General features: G+C 38.4%; 2 protein-coding genes and 3 non-coding genes across 7 annotated transcripts; 2 read left to right on the top strand and 3 right to left on the bottom strand.

Moving 5' to 3' along the window:
- The first annotated feature begins 922 nt into the window (after window positions 1–922).
- LOC133845761 (bestrophin homolog 1) lies at window positions 923–17906 on the top strand. 3 transcript variants are annotated; one of them, XM_062280321.1, is made up of 12 exons: window positions 923–1083; window positions 5031–5419; window positions 6912–7022; window positions 7079–7265; window positions 7326–7694; window positions 8422–8550; window positions 10057–10164; window positions 12919–13158; window positions 13220–13571; window positions 16194–16286; window positions 16352–16639; window positions 16704–17906. In XM_062280321.1, the coding sequence occupies exons 2-12, from the start codon at window positions 5349–5351 to the stop codon at window positions 17333–17335; spliced, it is 2580 nt and encodes an 859-aa protein (XP_062136305.1). In that variant the 5' UTR covers window positions 923–1083; window positions 5031–5348; the 3' UTR covers window positions 17336–17906. The 3 variants fall into 3 exon arrangements, with proteins under 3 accessions (XP_062136305.1, XP_062136306.1, XP_062136307.1); XM_062280322.1 differs by having other exon boundaries at window positions 931–1083; window positions 5034–5419; XM_062280323.1 differs by lacking the exon at window positions 923–1083 and adding an exon at window positions 1143–1440.
- Window positions 7726–7797, bottom strand: Trnac-gca (transfer RNA cysteine (anticodon GCA)). The gene has a single exon. It is a non-coding gene; the product is annotated as a tRNA-Cys (tRNA).
- On the bottom strand, window positions 8084–8154 carry Trnac-gca (transfer RNA cysteine (anticodon GCA)). The gene has a single exon. It is a non-coding gene; the product is annotated as a tRNA-Cys (tRNA).
- On the bottom strand, window positions 10390–10461 carry Trnac-gca (transfer RNA cysteine (anticodon GCA)). Its single transcript has one exon. It is a non-coding gene; the product is annotated as a tRNA-Cys (tRNA).
- A 197-nt stretch (window positions 17907–18103) lies between the features above and the next one.
- On the top strand, window positions 18104–24577 carry LOC133845766 (multidrug resistance protein homolog 65). Its single transcript, XM_062280327.1, is given in 15 exon segments — window positions 18104–18198; window positions 18529–18840; window positions 19442–19687; window positions 19747–19918; window positions 19976–20296; window positions 20363–20458; window positions 20460–20820; window positions 20884–20984; window positions 21044–21155; window positions 21497–21772; window positions 21832–22537; window positions 22597–22893; window positions 22950–23316; window positions 23829–24185; window positions 24270–24577. Coding segments are annotated over 14 exon segments (3915 nt in total). The 5' UTR covers window positions 18104–18198; window positions 18529–18535; the 3' UTR covers window positions 24468–24577.
- The last annotated feature ends 12 nt before the right edge of the window (window positions 24578–24589 follow it).

Here is a 24589-nt window from a genome sequence, read left to right as displayed (position 1 = left end):
CTATTAAATATTATCACTCTCCGGACAAACTAATTAATATCTAAAATAAAATGAATAAGAAATAAGAAATTTGTTTTAATAATTAGTAACATTTTTTTGAAATTTACTTTGTATGAAGCATAAGCAAGTAATATATAAAATTTTAGTTAATTGAAATGCAGTGTTTGGATAAGAATAAATAATGCGAAACAATTAATCTGAAACAAACGTAAAACTGTTAAAATTAAATTGTATTTCTATAATTATAAAAATTTCACTAAAATAGTTTGCTGAGTATTTATTTCTATTTTTAATTAAAATGACATTTTTAACAACGACAGAAAAAGAGAAGTTTTTAAAAAATTTTAAACAAATTTTAATAGGAAAAATTGTTCAACTTATTCATTTACAATAAGCGGAAAAGAATACAATAAAATATAAAATAAGTTCCAATTTAGCTGCGTCATCTAAAGTATAGTTCATCGGACATTTATCACACTCTGCAGCCCTGGCTTAAAGCGCAACTTTGCCACGCTTTGGCTTCTCCAGCGCTCCCTCGCTCAATGCATTTATCTCTCTATCGCTCTCTCTCTCTTTGTCTGCTTTCCACTCTCGCGCTCTTTTTGAAACTTGGCCTTTGTCTGCTGACCAAGTTGAAACGTTCTCTCTCTCTCGGCCGATCTCTGACTTACAAATCAGCTGATGTCCAAGCCAGAAGCCCCAAGCCAAAAGCATAAAGCACATTCGACAATTACGCTCTCTCTCTCTCTCTCTTGGTAACTATTGCTCTCTGTACACGCACACTGCAAGCTATGAGAGCTGACAGCCACTATGCTGCCTCTACCTTTGCCTCTACCTGTTGCCAACACAGTTTTTTGTTGTCTTTTGCTTTTTTTTACCGAGTTTCGACGCTGAAAAAATGTGAGTTAAGAGCAGACGGCGCTCAGTCTTGGAGCGCAGTTTAGTTGAGTTTAGCGTGCTGTCTGGTTGTGTCCGGCAAAAGCAACGGCAACGGCATCGGAATCGGAATTGATATCGCCATCGCCATCGGCATCGGCATCGGAACGAGCTGAGGCAGCGATAAACCCGTCGGGTGCCCCGTCGGTATGTTACAAAGCTAAACCTAACGCCGCTTTGGCAGCTCCAAAAACTACAACAACAAAAAAAAAAAACTCTCGTTGTTCACTCGCCACCGCGTTGATCGTGCGGAACAATCAACCCAGCTCCGAAAAATACAACAACAAGACACAGACGTGTATAATCAACAAATAAAATGTCTAAGCACAAGTGTGTTATGTACATCATGCAACAAATGTTTATAAATAATGTGAAACACAAGTGCATTTAGTGACTAAACTGAATTCAGAAATACAAACATCAAATTTAACTGCAAAGAAGATCTCGCTTAAAGTCAGTTCATCAGATACACGCATCGGATAGATACGTGTATCTATTGGCTTGGTGAGTGCGAGTTTCAGTTTGAGCTTCAGCTTGTATCTATGTACGTGTATCTGCATCTGTATCTGTTAGCGCGTGTCTACAGCTCTCGTCTGTTTAGCTCTTCGTCTCTTAGGTGTCGCTTGGCACACACACACACACACACACTGAGAAATGTGCAACTTCTCCAAATTTGGTTGCAATTTTTCAATTGAAAAATGTTAAATGAGTTCTCGACAAGTGACATCAGAGAGAGACTCGAGATAAAGCAATCAATTACGCAATTACACAATCGATCGAGTAAACAATAAAAATAATCCATAAATTTGCGGAAAAGTGCACGTAAATAATACATGAAATTTTATAAATGGAAATCATTAAAACAAATTACAAAACAATAAACAAAATGCATTTGGCAATCATTAATTACGATTTTATTCACTCGTCTGATTAGCATCATTTATCATATCAAATTCAAATCTTTGTAACAAGAAAATATTTCAAAATAGTTCCCAATTAAGCAATTAATTATAAAATATTATATAAAAAAAATAAGCAACCACAAATTAATCGACTATTTACATGTTTAGATTTCAATAATATAATGATCACGTTAATTTTCAATAATTAAGGCAAATTAATACCTCGAAAAAAATGCGTTTAAATAGCATTAACGATGTTATGGAAAATACGAGTAACAAACAATGCAAACAAACAACAACGACTATCATAAACAAGTATCTACAATCTTTTTTATTGTGTGCTAATGAAGTTGAAAACTCCCACTGTCCGAAGCTCAATTTGAAGCCCAGAACGGGCTTAAGAAAAGTGCAAGTGTGCAGGTTTGCTTCGTCGATTCGAGTGGGGGGAAAAAGAAGAAGAAGCCCCGAAGACATGGCAAGAATGCTCGATTAGGAAATACCTCTTAATATTTGCTAGACAATTAACATGAAATATTCATCAGCCATAACTTGCTAAATATCGAAAGCATTGTCAACTAAATATCCTCTTTAATTCAATGCTAAATTCTTGTGCAATGCATCATAATATTTAATATCAAATATAGGTTAAATTGAAATTGACTCATTGAATAAACGAATTGTCAACATGTTAAAAGCGCTTGCGTCAAAGAAAGTGAAAAGCGCGTAATGGATTTGTATAAAAATGAACAACAAACAACGTTGTCAACGCTGAAGACCATGACCAATATATCTTCACTTGATGATGATGTTGATGGGGGCGACAAGTCGTATACGCAATTTCCTTTATATATACTACGTATATACAATTGCAATTTCAGTGCGCTTGGTATTTTTATCTCAACCTACGAGTATTGTTGATCTGTCACAAGATTGCGATGCTGTCTTAGATACGTGTGTGTGTTTATATCTAACATATCTTCTTGGGACAGTTCTTGGCTTGGGTTATCTTTTGGCCGCATCGTGGGGTCATCATTGGTTACACTTTTTGTTTTATTTCTACGCAAACAGATAAGCTGTAAAACTGCTGGCAAACTAATCTCTTAGTTGTGAATTGTGTACTCGGCACGTGCTTGGCCCCTAAAAATAAAGTCGTAAAAAATGTATTCTCCGATCTTGGCTCAACTACCAGCAAATATTGCTTATTATTATAATAATTCTATGGAAGTGTGTCAAGGGGGCAAAATGCTGTCGGAATAAGCGGGTGGCTTGGAGCTTAAGCTAATGATTAAAACACTCCCGAAGTCCGGAGAAGTGCAATTAACCTACAGCGTGACTATGCGAGAGAGGGTACTTAGAAAAAGCCATTCAAGATGCAATTCATGGGCATCATCATGGGCATGGATGGAGAGCCAACTAACCGGTTAGTTAGTACGAGTTATTCAAATCTTCTCGCATACATTTTTCCACCGATTTAACATTTAGTATATCGTAGTCGAAGTCGAAGTCGTTGTTGCGATTCTGTCAACGTTTGTTGTTTATAAACGAAATTAACGCGCTTAAGTGAAAATTTAGCGCCCTCTTCGCATGTAGGGAACCTGTTTCTCAGCAATCTTTACTCCCCATATATACAGAATACTTGGTCCGATCGACAGTTTATAAATATTTTATGCAAATACTTGGGACTCGACTCGAGTGTGGATATAGTCGTAACTGTAGGGCAACTGGTTTTGCATCCCACCCCAGACAGATATTCTAAAGATATCAGCGAAAAAATAAAACGAAAAGAAGAAAAAAATAAATAAACCATTCAATCATTCCATCCCAAGCGAATTCGCTCAATTAATCAAACTAAAATATCTTCAATCAAGCAAAAAGCCATGCGAAACGGCAACAATGCTGACTTGGCAAAAAAAATAACATAAATATAGTAAGAAATAAAAGCAACAAGCAATTTTTGGCAATCTCAAGGTTTTTTCGCCGTAAACACTTAAAGAGAATACAACAACAAACACGTGTGTCCCATATTAAAGCCAGTCTACAGTGATTACCTCGGTGTGTGTGTGTGTGCGGTTGTGCTTTTGTGTTGTTGGGGAAATCCTGGTTGATCTTAAAGTGCGCAGATAAAAACAAAAAGACCCTCAAGGGCTACAAGTGAACAACAAACAAAAAATCCCCAGCATCAAAAAGTAATTCGATTTTGCGGTCGAATTACAACATTGCCGAAACAAAAAACTTCAAAATGAATAAGCCAAAAAAATAAAATATATAAAAATTTATATAATAATGAATAATCCAAAAAATAAAACACAATAGAAATATATGAAAATCAATATAATAAAATAAAATACAAAAAGTAGCCAAATACAATTTTTGTAAATTCGATAATATAAACTGAAAAATAAAACTTAAAAATTAATAAAGCAAAAGAAAGATATGAAAGCCTTAAAATATCATTTAAATAATTTAATATATATTTCTACAAAATAAAATTGATAGTGAATAAAGTAAAATAGCAAACAAAATAAAAATAAATAAATAACCAAATTGAATATAAAGAAAGAAAAACTGAAATAATATTTAGATAATCTCGTAATTTAATTTTATAAATTGGAAAACAAAACATAAGAATGAATAAGCAAAACAAAAAAAATATAATAAAACAAAATAAAATATAGAAAAGTGTACAAAACGAAAATGGCTAAAAATTTTAAAACATTTGCTAACTCTATTTATATAGCAGACAATTATAATAATTGTTTACAATTGCTTAAACAACGAAAGATAAATTCTGTAATAAATATAAAGTGATTGCTAATAAATTAAATTGTTACAAAAAGGAAAAACAACTTACATAAATTTCACCAAAAGTGCATTAAATTAAATCGCATGTAAAAATAATTCAAATGAAAGACAAAAACAAAAACAACAGCAAAAGCAATAACAACAATTTACAACAACAAGAACAACAATAACAATAAAATAAAATCCAACGCCAACGAACACTTGGGAAACGTGTTGGAATTTAAGTTTAGCTATTTTTTTTCTGATGTCGCAGAGTTGTTGTTGTACTTTGTTGCTGTCGATTGTTGTTTGCAGTGTATTTGCATGAGTTGCACTTGTGTTGGTGAATAATTTTACAGTTATCTGAACGTGTGTCGCGATCGTCGCGCTCTCACTTATTGTTCATTTCAGAAGAAGAAGGAGAAGGAGAAGTCGACGAATTCACCTGCGTTAGCAGAACTACAACAACAACTACTACGAGTGACTGCAACGGGGGAGGGAGAGAAAGAGAGAGGGGAGCAGAGAGCGCTGTCGTCAATGCGGCGACGACGACGTCGACTTCGATGCCGCGCTGTCAATGTCGCGAAGCCGAACTAAATTCGCGCTCAATGAATGACGCCCAACTTAGCCTCGCCAAAAAACAAAATGAAAACAAACTGAACTACATAAAACAACTACAGCAACTAGTAAAATCTAACTAAAGTATAGTAGACAACAACAACAACAACAATGACCGTCTCATATGCTGGCGAAGTGCCAAATGGCAGCAGCTTTGGCTGCTTCTGGAAAATCCTCTGGAAGTGAGTATATAGTATACTTATGTATAAAGTAGAAAAGATCTGCATAGAAACGCCAACGTCTGTCTGGGCAATTTTCGCATTAGTCATGAGTGTTTGTCCGAGTAATTAACATCACATATGAGTACAACTCTGGCTACAATACACAGTTACAGTCCACAGTGCACACACACACACACACACACTCAGATATTTTTTAGTTTCCAGTAGCCAGCGACTATCCCAGTCAAGTGCCCATTGCCAGTAGTTTGTTGTTTTGTTTTCTACTAGTTACATTTTTTTAAGCTCGCATTAATTGTTTCTAAAGTGCAGTCACTCGTAACCAAACAGCGAGCGGTCAACTCTCGTTTGTTTTCAACTACAGCGAGTAGCGAGTAAAAGACAAAAAGAAATCTGCGATCTATAAATAGTATAACTATACTATTCTACCTATATACTTAGTAAACAAATCGACAAAATGTAAACAATTTACTTCACAGTTGTTTCGATCTTATTTTATTACTACCATTTGTGTAAACATTGTGCTTAAACAATATTTGCAACGCGTACAAAATCTGATAATTACATTTTGCAATAGGGAGTTATCTAATAAATCCATCAACAAAAGCTCATTAAAAATTTCTATAAATTACATTTTCAACAAATTTTTTGTTTACTACTTAAATGGGGAATCGAATTCGGATTCAACTAGTTCCGAGTAACCATTTTTTTCTGTTATATTTTTAGCTGACTGTAAACAGAGAAATTTTAATTTTTAATTATTCACTGTCGGACGTTTAACGATTTCACTTTTATACTTTTGTACATTTTGTGTATTATTAACCTGTTTTTCAGCTTAAAAGTTACATAAAAAAAATATATACAATGCTGATCGTAGAATTATAAATTTTCTTTAGAACAAAACGAAAAAATATGACTACACTTTAATTAACTTCACGTGTAGTACTTTAGTTGAGGTATGCTTAAAAGCCACTTAAATTCATTAGGAACTCAGGTTGGCATAGAACATATGATATTATTATTAATAATAATGATAATACCCCATATTATACAATACTAATCACGCATCGTGCAACCCAAATATTATTAACATAAAGACCTTGGATGAGAGATGAGACAAAGACCCCAATAAGCCGCAATTCCTGTTTCATTCTCTCAATCAAAACACGCAGCTTGGAGGTTATACAGATCATTAGATGTTGAGCTAGTATCATATCACACAAAAGCAAAAACAAACGAAAAACCCCACCAAATACATTGGAGCTGTCACGAAAAAAAAGAATAAACAAATAAAGTCGCAGAACTAGCGACCCATTAAACTTTGAAATATTTTGAAAAGAATTTGAATAAGCGATATGCGACTGATTTGATTTAAGGAAATAGATACCTGTTGTCTATCTGTCAGCTGGGAAATTACAAGTCCCCAAGCTATAAATTATATTTAATAATCTCTTAATCGTGCATCTCTATTTTCTGTTTATGTTTCGTTTCGCAGATGGCGCGGCAGCGTTTACAAATTAGTTTGGCGTGAATTAGTCGCCTATCTGTGTTTATATTTAACCATTAATGTCGTCTACAGATTTGCGCTGACTCCCAGTCAGCAATCGTAAGTATTAACTAGACTATACTATATGATAGATATATGAACTATTTGCTTTGCAGTCTATTTCTTAAAGTAAGAACTTATTTTGGCCTACAAATGGAGAGCATACCCATGTCCTTTGTGCTGGGCTTCTATGTGAATCTCGTGGTCAAACGTTGGTGGGAGCAATATCGTCTTTTGCCCTGGCCCGACACGTTGGCCCTGTTTATCAGCGCCGCCATTCCCAACTCCACAGGTGGTGTTAATGTAAGTTGTTCCACTTTGATTGCAACGTTCCACTAATTCATCTCTGTCTCTCTCATACAGAACGAAACGGGTCGCCTAATGAGGCGTAACATAATGCGTTACATGGTCCTGGCTTATGTCATCACCCTGCAACGAATTTCGCTGCGTGTCAAGCGTCGCTTCCCCACCACACAGCATCTCGTGGATGCGGGTTTGATGCACGAGTCCGAGATGAAAATCTTTGAAGCCATGAACCAGAAGAGTCCCATGTCCAAGTATTGGATGCCGCTCGTCTGGGCCACCAACATTATCAATCGTGCCCGCAAGGATGGCCTCATTGCCTCCGATCATATTGTGCAAACGATTCTAGTTGAGCTATCGGACATCCGACGTCGCTTGGGCGGTCTTATTGGCTATGACACGGTCTGTGTGCCATTGGTCTACACTCAGGTGAGTTCAAGTATGGAAAAAAATATAACCTAGGGGGCACCCGGAATCGAACCAGGGACCAGTCGATCTGCACTCGAATGCTCTACCGCTGAGCTATGCCCCCCGAGATGAATTCATCACGACGAATTGCGATTTTTAGTCACAAACTGCCTCTCTGCTTCTTTCTCCCCTGCCATAATTGTGTGACTCAAAATAATAATAAATTCAGATATACGAATTCAACAGCAGCAAAAGCTGCTTCCAAAAAATATTAAGATATTGCGAATGCTTTACTTGGTATATCGCTCTACTACTACTTTCAATTTGTTCACTAGAGTCGAGTTATAGAGTTATAAAACCCTTTGTGGAGGCTTTGTAGAGGAAATGTCGCAAAATAACATATATAACTTAGGGGGCACCCGGAATCGAACCAGGACAAGTCGATCTGCAATCGAATACTCTACCTCTGAGCTATGCCCCCGAGATGAATTAAAGCCTCCGAATTGTGCTTTTGAATCACACATTTGCTCTCTGCTTCTTTCTTCTCTGCTGCACAGCTGTGTAGCACAATTATGTATTTAGCTGATAAGCAGACACTTTTTTCTCAATGGTCTATCACTTAAATCAAGTCCGAATTTCATCATAATTTGCTAGCAGTTAATCGACCCGTTGCATGAATCACTCTTTCAGTTGTTGTTTGTTTTTGTTTCTGGCGCTTTTATTAAATTTCTTTGAATTACTTTTTCAGGTGGTTACCCTCGTTCTCTATACGTATTTCGTGGCCGCTCTGATGGGTCGTCAGATGTTGCCCAATGTTTTGGATAGCAAGGGACGCGAGGATCCCGATTTGTATTTTCCATTATTTACCATATTACAGGTGAGCTAGTCGAACAATATTAATAATAATAAAAATAAAAAATGCAAATATGCATATGAATAATTTGCACGTTTCGCATTATTCGTCATAAATCATAGACATTTTCACGTCTCGCCGTTTTGCAAAAACATTACAAACAAGTAAGAAAGCTACAGTCGAGTGTGTTCGACTGTGAGATACCCGCTACACATTTTGAGTAAAAGCAAAATATTGCGCTTTTATTTTCAAAGTATACCAAAAATACTAAAAATATACCAAACATAATATATGGTATATCGATATAGTACCACATTCAAAATATACCATATACGGCACAATATACCAGATTGTCAGCCCAAGCAACTAAGAGCCCTAGTAAGTAGGCGTTTTTGCCGATACAAAAGTATTTCTGCAATACCTTCAACAATTTTTATCTGATCCCAACAAACTTTTTAGAAATCACAGTTACTATAGTTATTATTGTATGTACCAAAATTCGCATCTTTGAAATTACGCTTGTTATACGATTTTTGCTGATTTACGAGGGCGGAAGTGGGCGTGGCAACAATTTGAAACCAACTTGATCTGCGTGCAAACATAAAAAATGCTGTCAAAAAAAATTATAGTTCTATCTCTTATAGTCTCTGAGATCCAGTGTTTTATACGGACAGACGGACAGACAGACAGACAGAAATGGCTAGATCGTCTCAGCTGTTGACGTTGATCAAGAATATAATATATACTTTATAGGGTTGGAGATACCTCCTTCTACCTGTTACATACATTTCCTGCCGGCACAAATTTATAATACCCTTCTACCCTATGGGTAGTGGGTATAAAAATTGTGGTTTTTGGATCATTAACGCAACTGAAATTGAAACTAAAACAGAAATTGAAACGCCAAATGAGTTAGAGGGAAGGTGGTAGGGGAGGGTTAACAATGGGTCGCTACCGCTAAACGCGTAATAGCGATATGCATAATATATATATAGTAAAAGATATCTGGGCATATCGAGAGACCGAGATATACCTCACTCACTGCAGTCGGTTGGCTTTTTGCGGTTTTTGCCCCGAGTCGAAGGCAGATTTCAAGTGTTTTGCGTTATGTAAACGACTCGGAAAGAGTCACGTTCACGTTCGAAATAATAAATTGGCATTTTCGCTTTTGTGTTTTTGACGATGGCATTTTTTCGCCTCAGATAAAAATCAGCGACAAGTGTTTTTCAACCATGTTTAGGAGCTGTCATTAATAACTGTTAATTTCATTTTGCTACCTACGATGTGAGACAGTAACAGCCACAAAAGCAAATATCACAAAAGACCAAACTACAAAACAGAGAAAAAAAAAGTGAATGGAAAATCATTCGATGTGCAACTCATATGAATACTCACTACCAGCGAGTTTGCTCGCACTCACATCACTCACGATTGTGCAATCTATTTGCGTTTAATTAATTCCATTTAATTACAATTTTATTTTCTCTCCTCTCCCATGATCATCTTATGATCTTATCATTGAATTCACAGTTCGTTTTCTATGTGGGCTGGCTGAAAGTCGCCGAGGTGCTAATTAATCCCTTTGGCGAAGATGATGACGATATCGAATTGAACTGGCTCATTGATCGCCACATTAAGGTGAGTTGATAACACGTTTTTTTCCAGGGAATCGCTTAGTGAACTACGAAAGTTATTCAACTTAACCCGGAACTTAAGAATTGTTCTTTTGTCTGAACGAACAAGAGAATAGTATAACCAATTGCAGTAGAGTTTACTTGTTAGTCAATCGTTAATATACTTGGCAAATACTCACATGCTGTGCTCAAATATGGCAATGAACGAGTCCAAAAAGTATTACCACCAAGGGGGCACCCGGAATCGAACCAGGGACAAGTCGAACTGCAATCGAATACTCTACCTCTGAGCTATGCCCCCGAGATGAATTAAACCCTCCGAATTGCGCTTTTGAATCACAAACTCGCTCTCTGCTTCTGTGACTCAATATAATAAGAGCAGCATACAATTATAAATTTAGATGTGGTCTATCAATTAAAACAAGTGCGAATTTCATCATAATTTGCCAGCAGATCGAAACTAGGGAATTTATTGCGATTATATTAAAACAAAAAAAAAGCTATTAGCATTATCATCTTAGCAGCTTCACTTAATCAGTCTGGAAGGCAGCAAAAAAGAAAAAGCCCAAAAGTAGAAACCGGAATTGTTTTAAATGAATGTCAAACTTCAGTCAATTTGATATTCAATGTGAATTGGCATATGCATTAACAAAAAATATTTTAATTAAAAATGTTCGCAAATGCGTTAAGTAAACAACGAAAATAGATGACTAGGGGGTTACCCCCGCCCCGCCTCGCCTCAAGTTAAAATATCCAAAGCTGTAATTACTCCGTAGACAAAAGCCAATAGATAACAGCAGTTAGTTGGCAGTCATAATACTGTCAACATTCGTTGCAAATTTATTATCAACTAACATAACACACAAGTATTTAAATGTTTTTGTTGTTAGTTAGTTTTGCGGCCTGGACACTATATCAAATTGGGTTGCTTGACATATTCTTCGCAGTTGTTACGTGTGTGACTCAGCGAAACTTCTTGTGATGAAAGGAAGAAAACAATGTTGCCACGCGCTAAATATAACAGGCGTTTAATACTCAATGACAGTGGAGGTAAATTGTGACAGGTTTCGGCTACAACGACTTTGATTGCGCGCTTAAAAGAAGCTTAGAAGTGCGAAAAGATGAAACAAAAGATATACATTCTAACAGTTCTCTTAGAGCCGCCAACTTGTTGACAAAGGGCTGCCAACTTAATGTAAATTTTAAAATAGTATGGTCACCTTGTGCCCAAGCGCTGCCAACTTGTCAGTAGAGTGTTGCAAACTCAATTGCAGAAAAGTAAACTGAACAGTGAAATATAACTTTATGTACAGAAAAGAAAATTAGAATTAGTCTGAAATAAAAAGTGTAAAATAGTAGGGTTAACTTGGATAAGTGTCAACATATTACTAGAGTGCTATCAACTCAATTGCATCCTTAGGAAAAATTATCCTGAACAAAGTTTGTTAACTAAAACATGAAGCTTAATGTGAATTTTAAAGTTTAGAACAAATTGGTCACTTCTTGGCTGATGACTTCCCACTTATCACATTGAAGCTGCCAACTTATCTTATTATTAAACTCAAAACTCAAATGTTACCTAATAAAGTGGCTATTAAATGAAGCTAAATTTAAACCTTGACAATCAATTCCATGATTGCAGCTTTTGATTTCCATAAAAATACTTTTATGGATGCAGTGTACTAAACCAAAGTTGCGCTTAAAATATTTACGATCTTGACCATATAACAGCTGAGATGGGAATTAGCGATCGCCTGCTCAGCTTACATTTCATTTCTGATTAGATTATATGAAATTCTGGCCATTTTAGTGTAGGGAATAGACTAGTCTACCTACTTCAATCAGTTGCAGCGCTTTGTTGGGGGGATTTTGAGGTTTGTTTTGCAGTTTATTTTATTTTTTGTTGTGCAGCTTTTCGCATTGGGCTCTGAACTTGCTGCTGTGCGAGGAGGTTTTTTGCATGTGTTGTACAATGTGTGTGTCTGTGTCTCTGTGTATCTCAGAGTTTTGGGGTCTGCTGCTGTTGCCGTTTGCTGTTGCTGGTTGCTTGCAATTATTTACAAAGCCAACGGCAGCAGCAACAACAACTACAACACATTGGCAAAAGTAAATTGAAAACAGGTTTTCTGTTAAAAAACATTGAAACCTCTTTTGTAGAGCTTTTTTATCATTGAATGTATTTTGTTATTTTTTTTTTTTTTTTCTGTAGCTGTGTTGTGATTTTGTTTTTGGTTTTTTCCTTTTTGTAATGATCAAGTTGGAAGCAGAGAGTTTTGTCTCGAGAATTTTAGGCACGGTTCAGAATGAAGAGAGGCGACGAAAACAAAAGAAGAGTTGTTTAGTTTTTTATGATCTGACGTTGAAACGTGACACTTGACAATGAGTGAAAAGATCATAAAATAGAGCAAAAATGATTGTTTTTCATTTTGTTTGGTCGTGGGTTGCGCTTAATTTGCATTATGGCATTATGAAACAATTAAAAGACATGAACAATTTCACTTTCTGGAGCGCGTGTGTGTGGGGGAGGGTGTATGTGTGTGTGTGTGTGTGTGGTTCGATCGCCGCTCGTGTCTGTGATGTAATTAGGTTTTTCGCTTTTTTATGTCCGCAGTGTGTTTTGTGGGTTTGTCGAGTGCCATCCCCGTCATCAGAAATGGCAAACACGTTCTCCACTCAACGATCGATCCACTTTCGATCTTTACGATTTTGTGGCACGCGCTAATTTCCATTTCCATTTTGATTTCAATTTCGATCACAGGCCGCCTACATGATTGTGGACGAGATGCACGAGGAGCACCCCGAGCTGCTGCGCGATCAATACTGGGAATGCGTGGTGCCCAAAGAATTGCCCTACACGCTGGCCTCCGAGCACTATCGACGCGACGAGCCCAAAGGATCCGCGGAGAAGTACAAGGTGAAGAAGGAGGATGCCATGTATGCCAACATTATACCAGGAGGCGGCAAACGCATGCTCAGCGATGATGTCTATGCGGATTATGTGAGTGGAAACTATTCAAAATTGAATTCCCAACTAATCACTGACTCTTCCCTCATTGCAGGAGAGCGTGGACACGCCCATGGTGGAGCGACGCAAGAACAATTGGCTGGTGCGGCAGCTATCACGCATGGGATCCATGCGCAGCCAGTCGACGGCTTATTCATCGGGTGGTTTACCCTTCAATCGCAATCGCCTGAACTCAGTTTACTCTAGTCCCGAGTCGGGCATGCCGCTGTCCATACTGCAGCAGCAGCAACTGCAGCAACAACACCAACTGCAACAGCAGCAGCAACAACAGCAGCCTGGCTCACAGCAACAACAACAGCAGCAGCAGCAACAGAGCAAGCCGAGTCTCTATGAGAAGTTTGTGCATCGCAAATCGCTGCGTGCACAGCGGCAACTGATTAAGCAGAGTAAGTAGAGATCGATAGTGACTATAGATTACAACTTCAGTTATAAAATCAGTTCGTAGGACAGTGAATATATTTGCTTAGGCTGAGTTCTACATTGAATTTCCTTCAGCAACGCAAAAATAAGTTACGTAAGATAACTTTTTAGTGTTGCGAATTCGTTAGTTACAATTCAACATACTTTAACTGCTTTAAATTGACATTTCTATGGCTATAATTTACTGGCTTCTCCCACTTGTTTATTAAGTAATTCGAAAGTCATGGAAATTTTCTTATGTAGGACGAAGTGTGAGGCTCTTAAGAGCGACTGCGGAAATCACTTTAACAATCGATTGTGTTTTAAGCAAAAAGGTGCACATCTCTTCAGAATTAAATTTTTTGTTGTACTTTAAAGTAGCTGGTTTTTATAGCCACTATCAATTACATAAGATCAAGCACACACGAAACAAATGCATTTGTTAATAAGTTACACTGAACATTTTGCATAATTGTTGATATTAATGCAAATATCTTCTAGAAGTAGTGCTAATCAACCTACTAAGTCTCTCGATGTATTCTAAGAACCTGAAAAACTTCTTTCACATATGATGTTTTCTTTCTTTTATAAATTTCCAAGTACTCAAATTACTCACATCGACGAAAAAATCAAATTACAAACGTAATTTTATTTTATGTTCAAACAGACAGACAGAAGGAGGCATCTCCGACCACACAAAGTATACATATTCTTGATCAGCGTTAACAGTATATCGTATATGGATATACCATATATAACATTTGGTATATTTTAGTATTTTTTGGGCGCATTCGACTGTTGCTTTCTTACTTGTTAAATATATAAACAACATAATCATAATGTTCAAAGATTAGCACATTTGCATTATTTATTCTTAGATATCATATTCATAATTTGATCCTCTGGAACGTGGATTTATGTCAGACATTATTTCTTGACACTCGGCTGGTTTTAAGCCGATGGCAAAAATTACTGCTGCTGCGAGATAAACAAACGATGTGAACTTCATCTTCTCTGATTTGATATTGTTTCGTATTACAGATTAACATTTTCCTAAATGTAAAAACAAATCCACATATTTCCGCAACGAAATAGCAACATAAATCAACAATTTATTGGCAAATTGTATTATATACGCTTATAGAGCAGATAAACTGTGATTTAGAACTGCAACGAATTACTAAAGCAATTTTTGTTTAATTTTATAATATGCAAACAAATTCGAAGGTTCACAAAATTTTTTTTTTACGGTTTTTTGATGCGTTGTCAAGTTGTCAGGACTAATCCCAAAAGTCAGGCCTCAATGTGGGTTTTTTGATGGGTTTCATAGTAGTCAGTTTTCTCCCACATTCAGCTGGCTGCAAGCCAAAAGCTAAAATGGCAACAGCCAGGAAATAGCCAAACGATGTTAACTGCATCTTTTCTGAATTGAAATTGTTACTCCACATCATTGTTTTGAGGCTTTTATAGTTTAGCAAAATGTAAAAGCTGACATTTGTGTAACGAATTGGCGAGTTAATTACATAAACTCCTTATTGGTATATCAAATTTGATTATATGGATATTTCTATAAAAGAGTCCACCAATCCAAAGCAGTTGCAGTAAATTCATTTCAAACATATTCATTTCTACTATAAAAATATAGTTAGAATTAAAATTCATTCTATTCATTATCGATATAGAATCTAGTATTTTATCTTATAACATAGATAACATTATTTTATTTCATTCAAAATGTTAATATTTAATATTTACTCGGAATTTTCGCAAAGTAATTCGACTAATGTATGGCAAAATGCAAAAAAAAAAACAGAAAATAAATAGTAAGTATTGTGGAATTAAATAAATGTCAAAAGCGACTACGATCCATTAGCTTATATGTACAAATAACATAATACAAAGAGACAGCCTCAAAACTCACTTTTGCTTTTCGTCACGTAATCAACTCGGTCGATTTCCACAAAATGGAAACTTAATTATAGTGCTGTTGAATCACTACAAAGATAGACCAATATATTTTTATAGAAGTATCGTTTTAATTTGTATTATTTTTTATTTTGGTCGAAAGAGCATATTCTAAAACCTAGTTTGCAAAAGTCCATAAACAACTCTAGACTCATAATAAGAACTGTATCGATCACTACAAGTTTCAATAGGAACTCAGTGTTTTTTATAAAATAAATTTAACAAAATGGTAATTTTGTAATGTTTATTAATGATCATGTTTTCATTCATTCATGTTTTGATAATGTACTGAGAAAGCGGATGTCCGTTGTGTTTATCAAGACATTCGACGAATTGGAAGTTACCCTCCAAAAAGGCCGCAAGGAAAAGTAAATATTTGTATTGCATTGTTTCTGAATTTATATTGTTCTTGTGCTTGTTGGTTTTATAGTCAACAAGTTATATAAGATGGCATTTGCGTAAAAAATTCATTTTATTCGGTTATAATATTGTTTTGTTAGTCTTTCCTTTATTTTTTTCTTTCCTATGGTAGTAGTCTTGTTATTCTGTAGATAAAGTTGTTTGCGAGTACTTTTCTCATAAGTAAAACGCAGTTGTTTGCGAGTACTTTTCTCATAAGTAAAACGCCTTTCCACCTCTCACAGATTCCAAGCTTAATGGGCTGAGCATCAATGTGGCCAAGACGCGACCGCGAATTCCCACGCCCGAGGTAACCAAGGATGGCAGCACTAACACAGGTAAGTGTTGTATCTAAACCTAAATCGCACACACAGCAAATGCAATTATGAATCGCACCCCGTAGCAAGCAGTGCCGTCATTATGGCTCCACAGCAGCTGAGCACGCAAAGCACTGGCGGCATGTATCCGTCGTATCACAGCACCACGAGCACAGCAGGTCAACTGGGCAACGATGGCACCAATAATCTGCACCAGGACAGCGGCCAGGTGCTGGGCACACTGCTGCTGTCACCCATCAAAGAGATGGATAGCTCATCATCGAATAACACTCTGATTCCAGGGCATCCGGCAACAGCGGCGCTCGCCCAGGCTGTCATGCCCACACGCTTGAAGGATGGCTTCACAGCGACCAGTAAGTGACAATTGGAAATCCTAATTCAAGAACTCAACTAACTAAAGAATTCTCTTACTTTTAGCTTTGCCCGCGGAGAGCAACATCACCACACTCTCCTTCCCCTTCACGGTGGCCACCAGTGGCCCTGGAGGCGAGACCATGCCCACTGGCACCCTGAGCATTCTGCCACTCACAGCCAATGCTCAGCTGCCGACAATTACGACAACAGCAAGTGGCTATGATCCCAACGATGTCATCACCACGATACCCGTCTCGTTGTCCATCCAACGTTCTCCCTCGAGTCTCTCGATCGTGGAGCTGACGGGCGTTGGCGGAGATGTTGGCGATGGCGGCCATCATCATCATCATAGCAGCGGCTCGAGCAATGGCAGTGGAGGTGGCATCACCACCACCGCCTTGTTGTCGGTGAAGCCATTGAATGGCCCTGCTAACAACATATCGCGCAACAATAGCTTCAATGTTAGCCTCAATCTGCAGGATGCGAATTTCTTGCGCTCCTCTGTGCGCTCGGCAGGACCCATGGATTCGGTGGATGCCACCGCCAGCTCAGCAACGATACCCATGCAACGTGGTGGCAACAACAAGGATTCGGCAGCACAGACAGCATCCACAGCAACAGCCACAGCCACCTCGGCGCCCTCAACACTGGCCAAACAGAAGCCAGAGCCGAAGCATGGCGAAGTCTATGTGTAACGATGATGATTACAATGTCGATAGCTTTCTAATTGAACAGAGCTTGTAGTTAGGAATTAAGCAATTTGGCGAATATTTAAAGCCACCCGGAACCATTTAAAAGATATTAAATTAGAGAAGAGTCGAGTTTGAAAAAAAAAAAAAAACACATTACTCGACCTAAGTCCGAGATATATTTTTAAATTTAATCACATGTCAGTCTTTAGTTGTTAATGGATTCCTATTCTAACGATCCATGTATATAATATATATCTACTTATACTAGTTGCTATTTGTGTTGCCTAATGCTAACTGAAATTTGAAACTTGTTTTATTTTCGTGGCACTTGCCATAATAAGCTAGCTTTGTAAGCGAAATATATATGAGCAATTTTATATCAAAAATCCCTATCGTGTAAATAGAAAACCAACACAATATGTGATATGCGATTTGTAACGATTAAGTCTCGATAAATGTAAGCCGTGTATAATTCTGATATCAACATTATTGCTATTTTACATACATACATACTACTATTGCCTAAGCATTGTTTATAAATATCGAGTAGCAATAAAGAGAAATTAATCATTAAGGTCATGGCTACGAAACACGAAGATTCCAATTAATATGGGTCACAGAGGTATGCGTAGAAGAGAGCCACACTATCGAATATAAGAGCAGCTAGAATTCTTTGCCCATTCAATTGGAAGCTCAATTAAAACATGTTGATCATAAACTTAAATGGACCGTTTGTCAGCGATCGGCAGTCAGTAGCGCTGAAGCGATCGTCTGCAACGGTCGAGGAATAAAACCCAACTTGGATATCAAATTTGTGATAAGAACTCTAAAGGATAAAATATTCAAAGTGCAAAAGTGCGCTAGAGGTGAATATAATATTGTGAATCAATCAACGCTGACAATGTCCTGCATATTCCGATATGTACTTGAATGATTTGTGATACTAAAAAAGTTATCTGTGTGCTTGAGTGCGATGGCACCTAACTTGTTAACCCTGAGGTCAATAGAGAAAACCTAAAGGCAAGGCAAACAATCTTGCAATGATTCTCGCAGCGTTGAATCTAATTGAATTAACCTTTTTGGCGTCTCTGGCGCTGCGCTCCAATGAAATGCTGAGTACTCGAGTGTTGAGAGTGTGTCTTGTGTGTGTGTGTGCTAAGATCGATGGCCTATTAAATGCTAATATCTATTCTTAGTTAAATCATGGATCTCGACGGGGCATCCATCACAACCAGCGATGAAAAATCTCACGAGGAGGAGGCGCCCATTGCTGCGGGCTTGGAGCCAACGGCTCCCATCAGCTTCTTGCAACTGTTTCGTTTCTCCACGTACCTCGAAATATTTTGGCTCTTCATCGGATTTATTATGTGCTGCATTAAGGCGGTAACATTGCCAGCCGTCGTCATCGTTTACAGTGAATTTACCGCAATGCTCGTAGATCGTGCCAAGCAATTTGGCACCAGCTCCACGGTTCATGCTCTGCCTCTTCTAGGAGGTGGCAAGATCCTGTAAGTTGAGGTTATATGTACATATGTATACTCTAAGAGGTTGTGAACACGTACTTCAAAATAACTACCATAGCTTACAGAACAGTGAATTTATGTGATTTTAAATTTTGAATTTCACTTATATCAGAATAGAATAGGATTATGTAAATTATAAAAAAAAAATATGTACTTTTATTTACGATTTAAACTAGCTAGAGTGAAGATTTGCAAAACGAAAAAATTTTGTGATTGCAGCCTCCTAGGTCATACCTTATAGGCTTTGATATTATTCTGATAATCATTCAATCAATAGAAAGCTATTCAGCAGCTTGTTTGTCAAGGCGGCCAATACATATTACTATATCACTATAGCATTGAGGAATGATTTGCAAAAACCCAGCCTCATTTTGCTATGAAATACTGTTACCAATGTTGTAAGAATTGCAGACTCCTAGGTCTTACCGCTTAGACTGCCCGATGATAGTTCTTTCAGTGAATCTGTCTGTCAGCTTTTACTCACAACTTTATATATATAGACTATAATTAATACCAATTGAAAATGTCTATGACTACATAATATATCTATATTTACCACTTCAAACTTTTCTTTTGCTCTGTTCAGCACAAATGCCACACGCGAAGAGAACAATGATGCGCTCTATGATGATTCCGTCTCTTACGGCATTCTATTAACGATCGTTTCGGTAATCATGTTCATCTCCGGCATATTTTCGGTAGACATATTTAATTTTATTGCTCTGCGTCAAGTTACTCGCATGCGCATCAAACTCTTTGAGTCCGTGATGCGTCAGGACATTGGCTGGCATGATCTGGCCACCAAGCAGAACTTTGCCCAAAGTATGACAGAGTAAGTATAAGTCCTATTTATATTAAGTTATGTATAAAGATTACTCTTACTTCATCTAGTGACATTGAAAAAATACGCGATGGCATCTCGGAGAAAGTTGGACATTTTGTGTACTTGATTGTGGGTTTCATCATCACAGTTGGCATATCCTTTGGCTATGGTTGGAAACTAACGCTGGCTGTCAGCTGCTATATACCGCTAGTGATTGTGGTCAACTACTATGTGGCTAAGGTGGGATTGCAATTTAGTTTGTTGTTGTTCCAGTATATTAATACAAACTCCTCTTAGATTCAAGGTACATTGACTGCACGAGAGCAGGAGTCTTATGCCGGCGCTGGCAATTTAGTAGAAGAAATCCTTGGCGCCATACGCACAGTTGTTTCGTTTGGTGGCGAAAAACAGGAGGTAGAACGTTATGAGAACTTTTTGGTACCCGCTCGCAAAGCCAGCCAGTGGAAGGGAGCCTTCTCCGGCCTAAGTGATGCTGTGCTCAAGTCCATGTTGTTTTTGTCCTGTGGAGGTGCCTTTTGGTATGGCGCCAATCTCATTATAGATGATCGATCGGTGCCTGCGGCATACCAGGAATACACGCCAGCCATTCTAATGATTGTATGTTGAAAAGTTAAAGATATATTTCTTCAATACTTTTCCCAACTCTTTTTTATATATTTTCAGGCTTTCTTTGGCATTATTGTAGGCGCTGATAACATAGCTCGTACTGCTCCGTTCCTGGAATCTTTTGCCACTGCACGTGGCTGTGCTGCGAATCTTTTTTAAAGTGATCGATTTGCAATCCAAGATTGATCCGCTTTCCACAGATGGCAAGCTTTTGAACTACGGTCTGCGTGGCGATGTCGAGTTCCAGGACGTTTTCTTTCGATATCCTTCACGTCCCGAAATCATTGTGCATCGCGGTCTAAATATCAAAATCAGAGCGGGACAAACTGTGGCTCTGGTTGGCTCCTCAGGCTGCGGCAAGTCCACTTGCATACAGTTGTTGCAACGCTTCTATGATCCCGTCTTTGGCTCTGTGATGTTGGATGACTTGGACATCCGGAAATACAACATACAATGGTTGCGCTCCAATATCGCTGTGGTGGGACAGGAGCCGGTGCTATTTATGGGCACTATAGGTACTATAAAGATATCTCTAAAGTATACAATAAAATTTCACATTACTATAATATTTTCTATAGCTCAAAACATTAGCTATGGTAAACCGAATGCCACACAAAAGGAAATTGAGGCAGCTGCCACACAAGCCGGGGCACATGAGTTCATCAGCCATTTACCGGAGGCAAGTGAGGCAATTGGAAAAGAAAATTTCAATTAAAGTTTTTGATTTATTCCTTTCAGAGCTATCGGACCATGATTGGAGAGCATGGTTCACAGCTTTCCGGAGGACAAAAGCAACGCATTGCCATTGCCCGGGCTCTCATACAGAACCCCAAGATATTGCTGCTTGATGGTGAGTAAAAATACCCGATTAGGTTGAAGAATTTAAAGATAGATTAGATCACTCTTTTCAATAAAATTTTAGTAAATATTTATCATTATTTAAGCACATCTATCTCAGAAAATATAAGAGTTAGGGGCATTACATTTTGTGATAGCAGGATTGAATACTATAGAAATGAATTTAAAGACATAAGCATAATAATTTTAATGTAAACTTCGTCACACATGATATGAAGCATATTCAGAATGCTTCTAGGCAATTTCCTGGCTGTACAGCTAATAATGTGTACAGGGTACACGGTGTTCCACTGACGATCAGACTCTAGCCTATTCCTTTAACTTATTTTGCAGAGGCCACCTCTGCTTTGGATTACAATTCGGAGAAGTTGGTGCAACAGGCTTTGGACTTGGCCAGCAAAGGACGCACCACAATTGTGGTCTCCCATCGTCTTTCGGCCATTCGTGGCGCTGATAAAATTGTGTTTATACACGATGGCAAAGTACTGGAGGAAGGCTCACACGATGATCTGATGGCACTGGAAGGTGCCTACTACAATATGGTGCGCGCTGGTGACATTAATATGCCAGATGACGTGGAAAAAGATGAAAATATAGACGAAGCAAAACGTAAGTCGAAGGACTCTTTATGTAATATACGAATCTTAATTCCTCAACAAATTTTGCAGGCAAAAGCCTCGCACTCTATGAGAAATCCTTTGAGACAAGTCCACTGAACTTTGAGAAGAACCAGAAGAACAGCGTGCAATTCGATGAACCGCTCGTTAGATCCCTCAAGGAAAGCAACAAGCAACAGGAAGCAATCGCTGCCGATAAACCCAAATTCTTCAGCACCTTTGCAAGAATTGTGCACTTGGCACGTCCCGAGTGGTGTTATCTCATTCTAGGTGTTATTTCATCCATTGCCGTCGGTTGCTTGTATCCCGCTTTCTCTATTATATTTGGTGAATTCTACGGCGCATTGGCTGAACTCGATGAAGAAGTCGCACTCAGTCGCACTGCCGTGTTATCCTGGGCTTGTCTCGGCATTGCTGCTCTCACAGCTTTAGTGTGTTTCCTGCAGACGTATCTTTTCAATTATGCCGGAGTTTGGCTAACGACACGCATGCGTGCCTTGACCTTCAAGTCGATTGTAAGCCAAGAGATTGGATTCTTCGATCAGGAACAGAATTCGGTAGGTGCTTTGTCTGCTCGCTTGTCCGGGGAAGCCGCAGGTGTTCAGGGTGCCATTGGTTACCCTTTGAGTGGCATGATTCAGGCCTTGGCCAACTTTGTCTCTGGTGTCTCGGTGGCCATGTACTACAACTGGAAGCTGTCGCTGCTCTGTCTCGCCAATTGCCCCATCATTGTGGGCTCTGTCATAGTGGAAGCCAAGTGAGTGAGATAGATGATTATCTGAAAGAGTTGGGACTTACTTTATTCACACTTTGCAGAATGATGTCGAATGCCTTGATACGCGAGAAACAAGTCCTGGAGGAAGCCTGTCGCATTGCCACCGAGTCTGTGACCAATGTGCGCACCATTGCTGGACTGCGTCGTGAAGCTGATGTTATCAAGCAATACACTGAGGAGATTCAGCGTGTGGAGATTCTTATCAGACAAAAGCTACGTTGGCGCGGTGTGCTTAATTCTACAATGCAGGCTTCGGCCTTCTTTGCCTATGCCGTTGCTCTCTGCTACGGCGGTGTTTTGGTCTCATGGGGAGAAGTGCCCTTCCAGGATATCATCAAGTGCGTTTCCTATTATTTCCCTTTCTCTTGTACCTTCTCACTTAATTTTTCTTTAGAGTCTCGGAGACACTACTCTATGGCTCCATGATGTTGGCCCAATCGTTGGCCTTTACTCCAGCTTTCACTGCCGCTCTGGTGGCCGCTCATCGTCTCTTCCAGATCCTCGATCGCAAGCCACGTATTCATTCGCCCATGGGCACCATTAAGAATACGCTTGGCAAACAGCTGAATCTCTTCGAGGGCGTGCGCTATCGTGACATTAAGTTCCGCTATCCTACGCGTCCAGATGCCAAGATTCTGAATGGTCTTGATCTGGAGGTGCTCCAGGGTCAAACGGTAGCTCTGGTGGGTCACTCTGGCTGTGGCAAGTCCACATGCGTGCAGCTGTTGCAACGTTACTACGATCCCGATGAGGGCACCATTGTAAGTGTCTACCTAGCATTATTCATTTGGAAACTTAAACCTATTAGGTATTACTCTAGTCACTATAGTTTCCTTGAATTTGTAAAGCAAGTTAAATTAAAACTTATACTCTTTAATTGTACTTTCTTAAGTTAAGATTGTTTGGTTAAAAAAGCTTATTTTAGAGAATATCAGATGGAAAATTCTTGTATTCAAATATTTACTCCGATATCATGAGTGACATTTTAACAAATTTTTCAATCTTTAAAAATATGTAAAACCATGAATTCAAACTGAAATCTAGATTTATAAATCTCAAAATAATGATTTAAAATTAAATCTTCTTTCAAGAAGTTTTTAGGATGTTATTTATTTAAGAAATTTCATTTAAGATCGTAAAGTTCTCAAACTGTTAACTTTTGTTTTAGTCTCTTTTTCTATCCTGCGAAATTCTAATTTGTAAATGTTATTCTTATAATTGACTATAGTACGAAAGTTCATGCTCATTACTAATACGTTTATTTTTCTTACAGCACATTGATCAGGACGATATACAGCAGGACTTGACGCTGGATGGTGTGCGTCGCAAGTTGGGAATTGTTTCCCAAGAGCCATCGCTCTTTGAGCGCACCATTGCCGAGAACATTGCGTATGGCGACAATCGACGCTCGGTGCCCATGGCTGAGGTGATTGCTGCTGCAAAGAGCGCCAATGCGCACAGCTTCATCATTTCGCTGCCCAATGGCTATGATACTCGCATGGGGGCACGTGGCACTCAGTTATCTGGAGGACAAAAGCAACGTGTGGCCATTGCACGTGCTCTGGTTAGGAATCCCAAGATACTGCTGCTCGATGAGGCAACTTCAGCGCTGGACTTGCAGAGCGAAAGGGTAAAAGTCCCTTGAATTACAATTGATCAATGATTCACTTCAATAAACTCTCTCTCTCTCTCTCTCTCTCTCTTTCTTTTTTAGTTGGTTCAACAAGCTCTGGACTCGGCGTGCTCGGGACGCACCTGCATTGTGATTGCCCATCGTCTGTCCACGGTGCAGAATGCGGATGTCATTTGTGTGGTGCAAGGCGGACGTGTTGTGGAGCAGGGCACGCACTTGCAACTCATCTCCCAGGGTGGCATCTATGCCAAGCTTCACAAGACCCAGAAGAATCATTGAGCATTTATCGACGTTCTTTTACTACAGTTTTATCCAATGTCACTTTCTCTAACAATACACATTTATAGCAATGCAATTTTGTACAATAAAGTATCTCACATTGATTCGAAGATTGACTGCAT

This window comes from Drosophila sulfurigaster, chromosome 3, assembly GCF_023558435.1.
Source record: "Drosophila sulfurigaster albostrigata strain 15112-1811.04 chromosome 3, ASM2355843v2, whole genome shotgun sequence".
Taxonomy (NCBI): domain Eukaryota; kingdom Metazoa; phylum Arthropoda; class Insecta; order Diptera; family Drosophilidae; genus Drosophila; species Drosophila sulfurigaster.
This window is presented reverse-complemented; position numbering and strand designations above follow the sequence as displayed.

What these genes read in the sequence shown, in the direction of transcription:
- LOC133845761 (XM_062280321.1), top strand. Translation starts at nt 5,349, where the DNA reads ATGACCGTCTCATATGCTGGCGAAGTGCCAAATGGCAGCAGCTTTGGC. An exon ending in TGCCATTGGTCTACACTCAG is followed by an intron (nt 7,695 to 8,421) that starts GTGAGTTCAAGT and finishes TTACTTTTTCAG; the next exon opens with GTGGTTACCCTCGTTCTCTA. An exon ending in ATGATGTCTATGCGGATTAT is followed by an intron (nt 13,159 to 13,219) that starts GTGAGTGGAAAC and finishes CCCTCATTGCAG; the next exon opens with GAGAGCGTGGACACGCCCAT.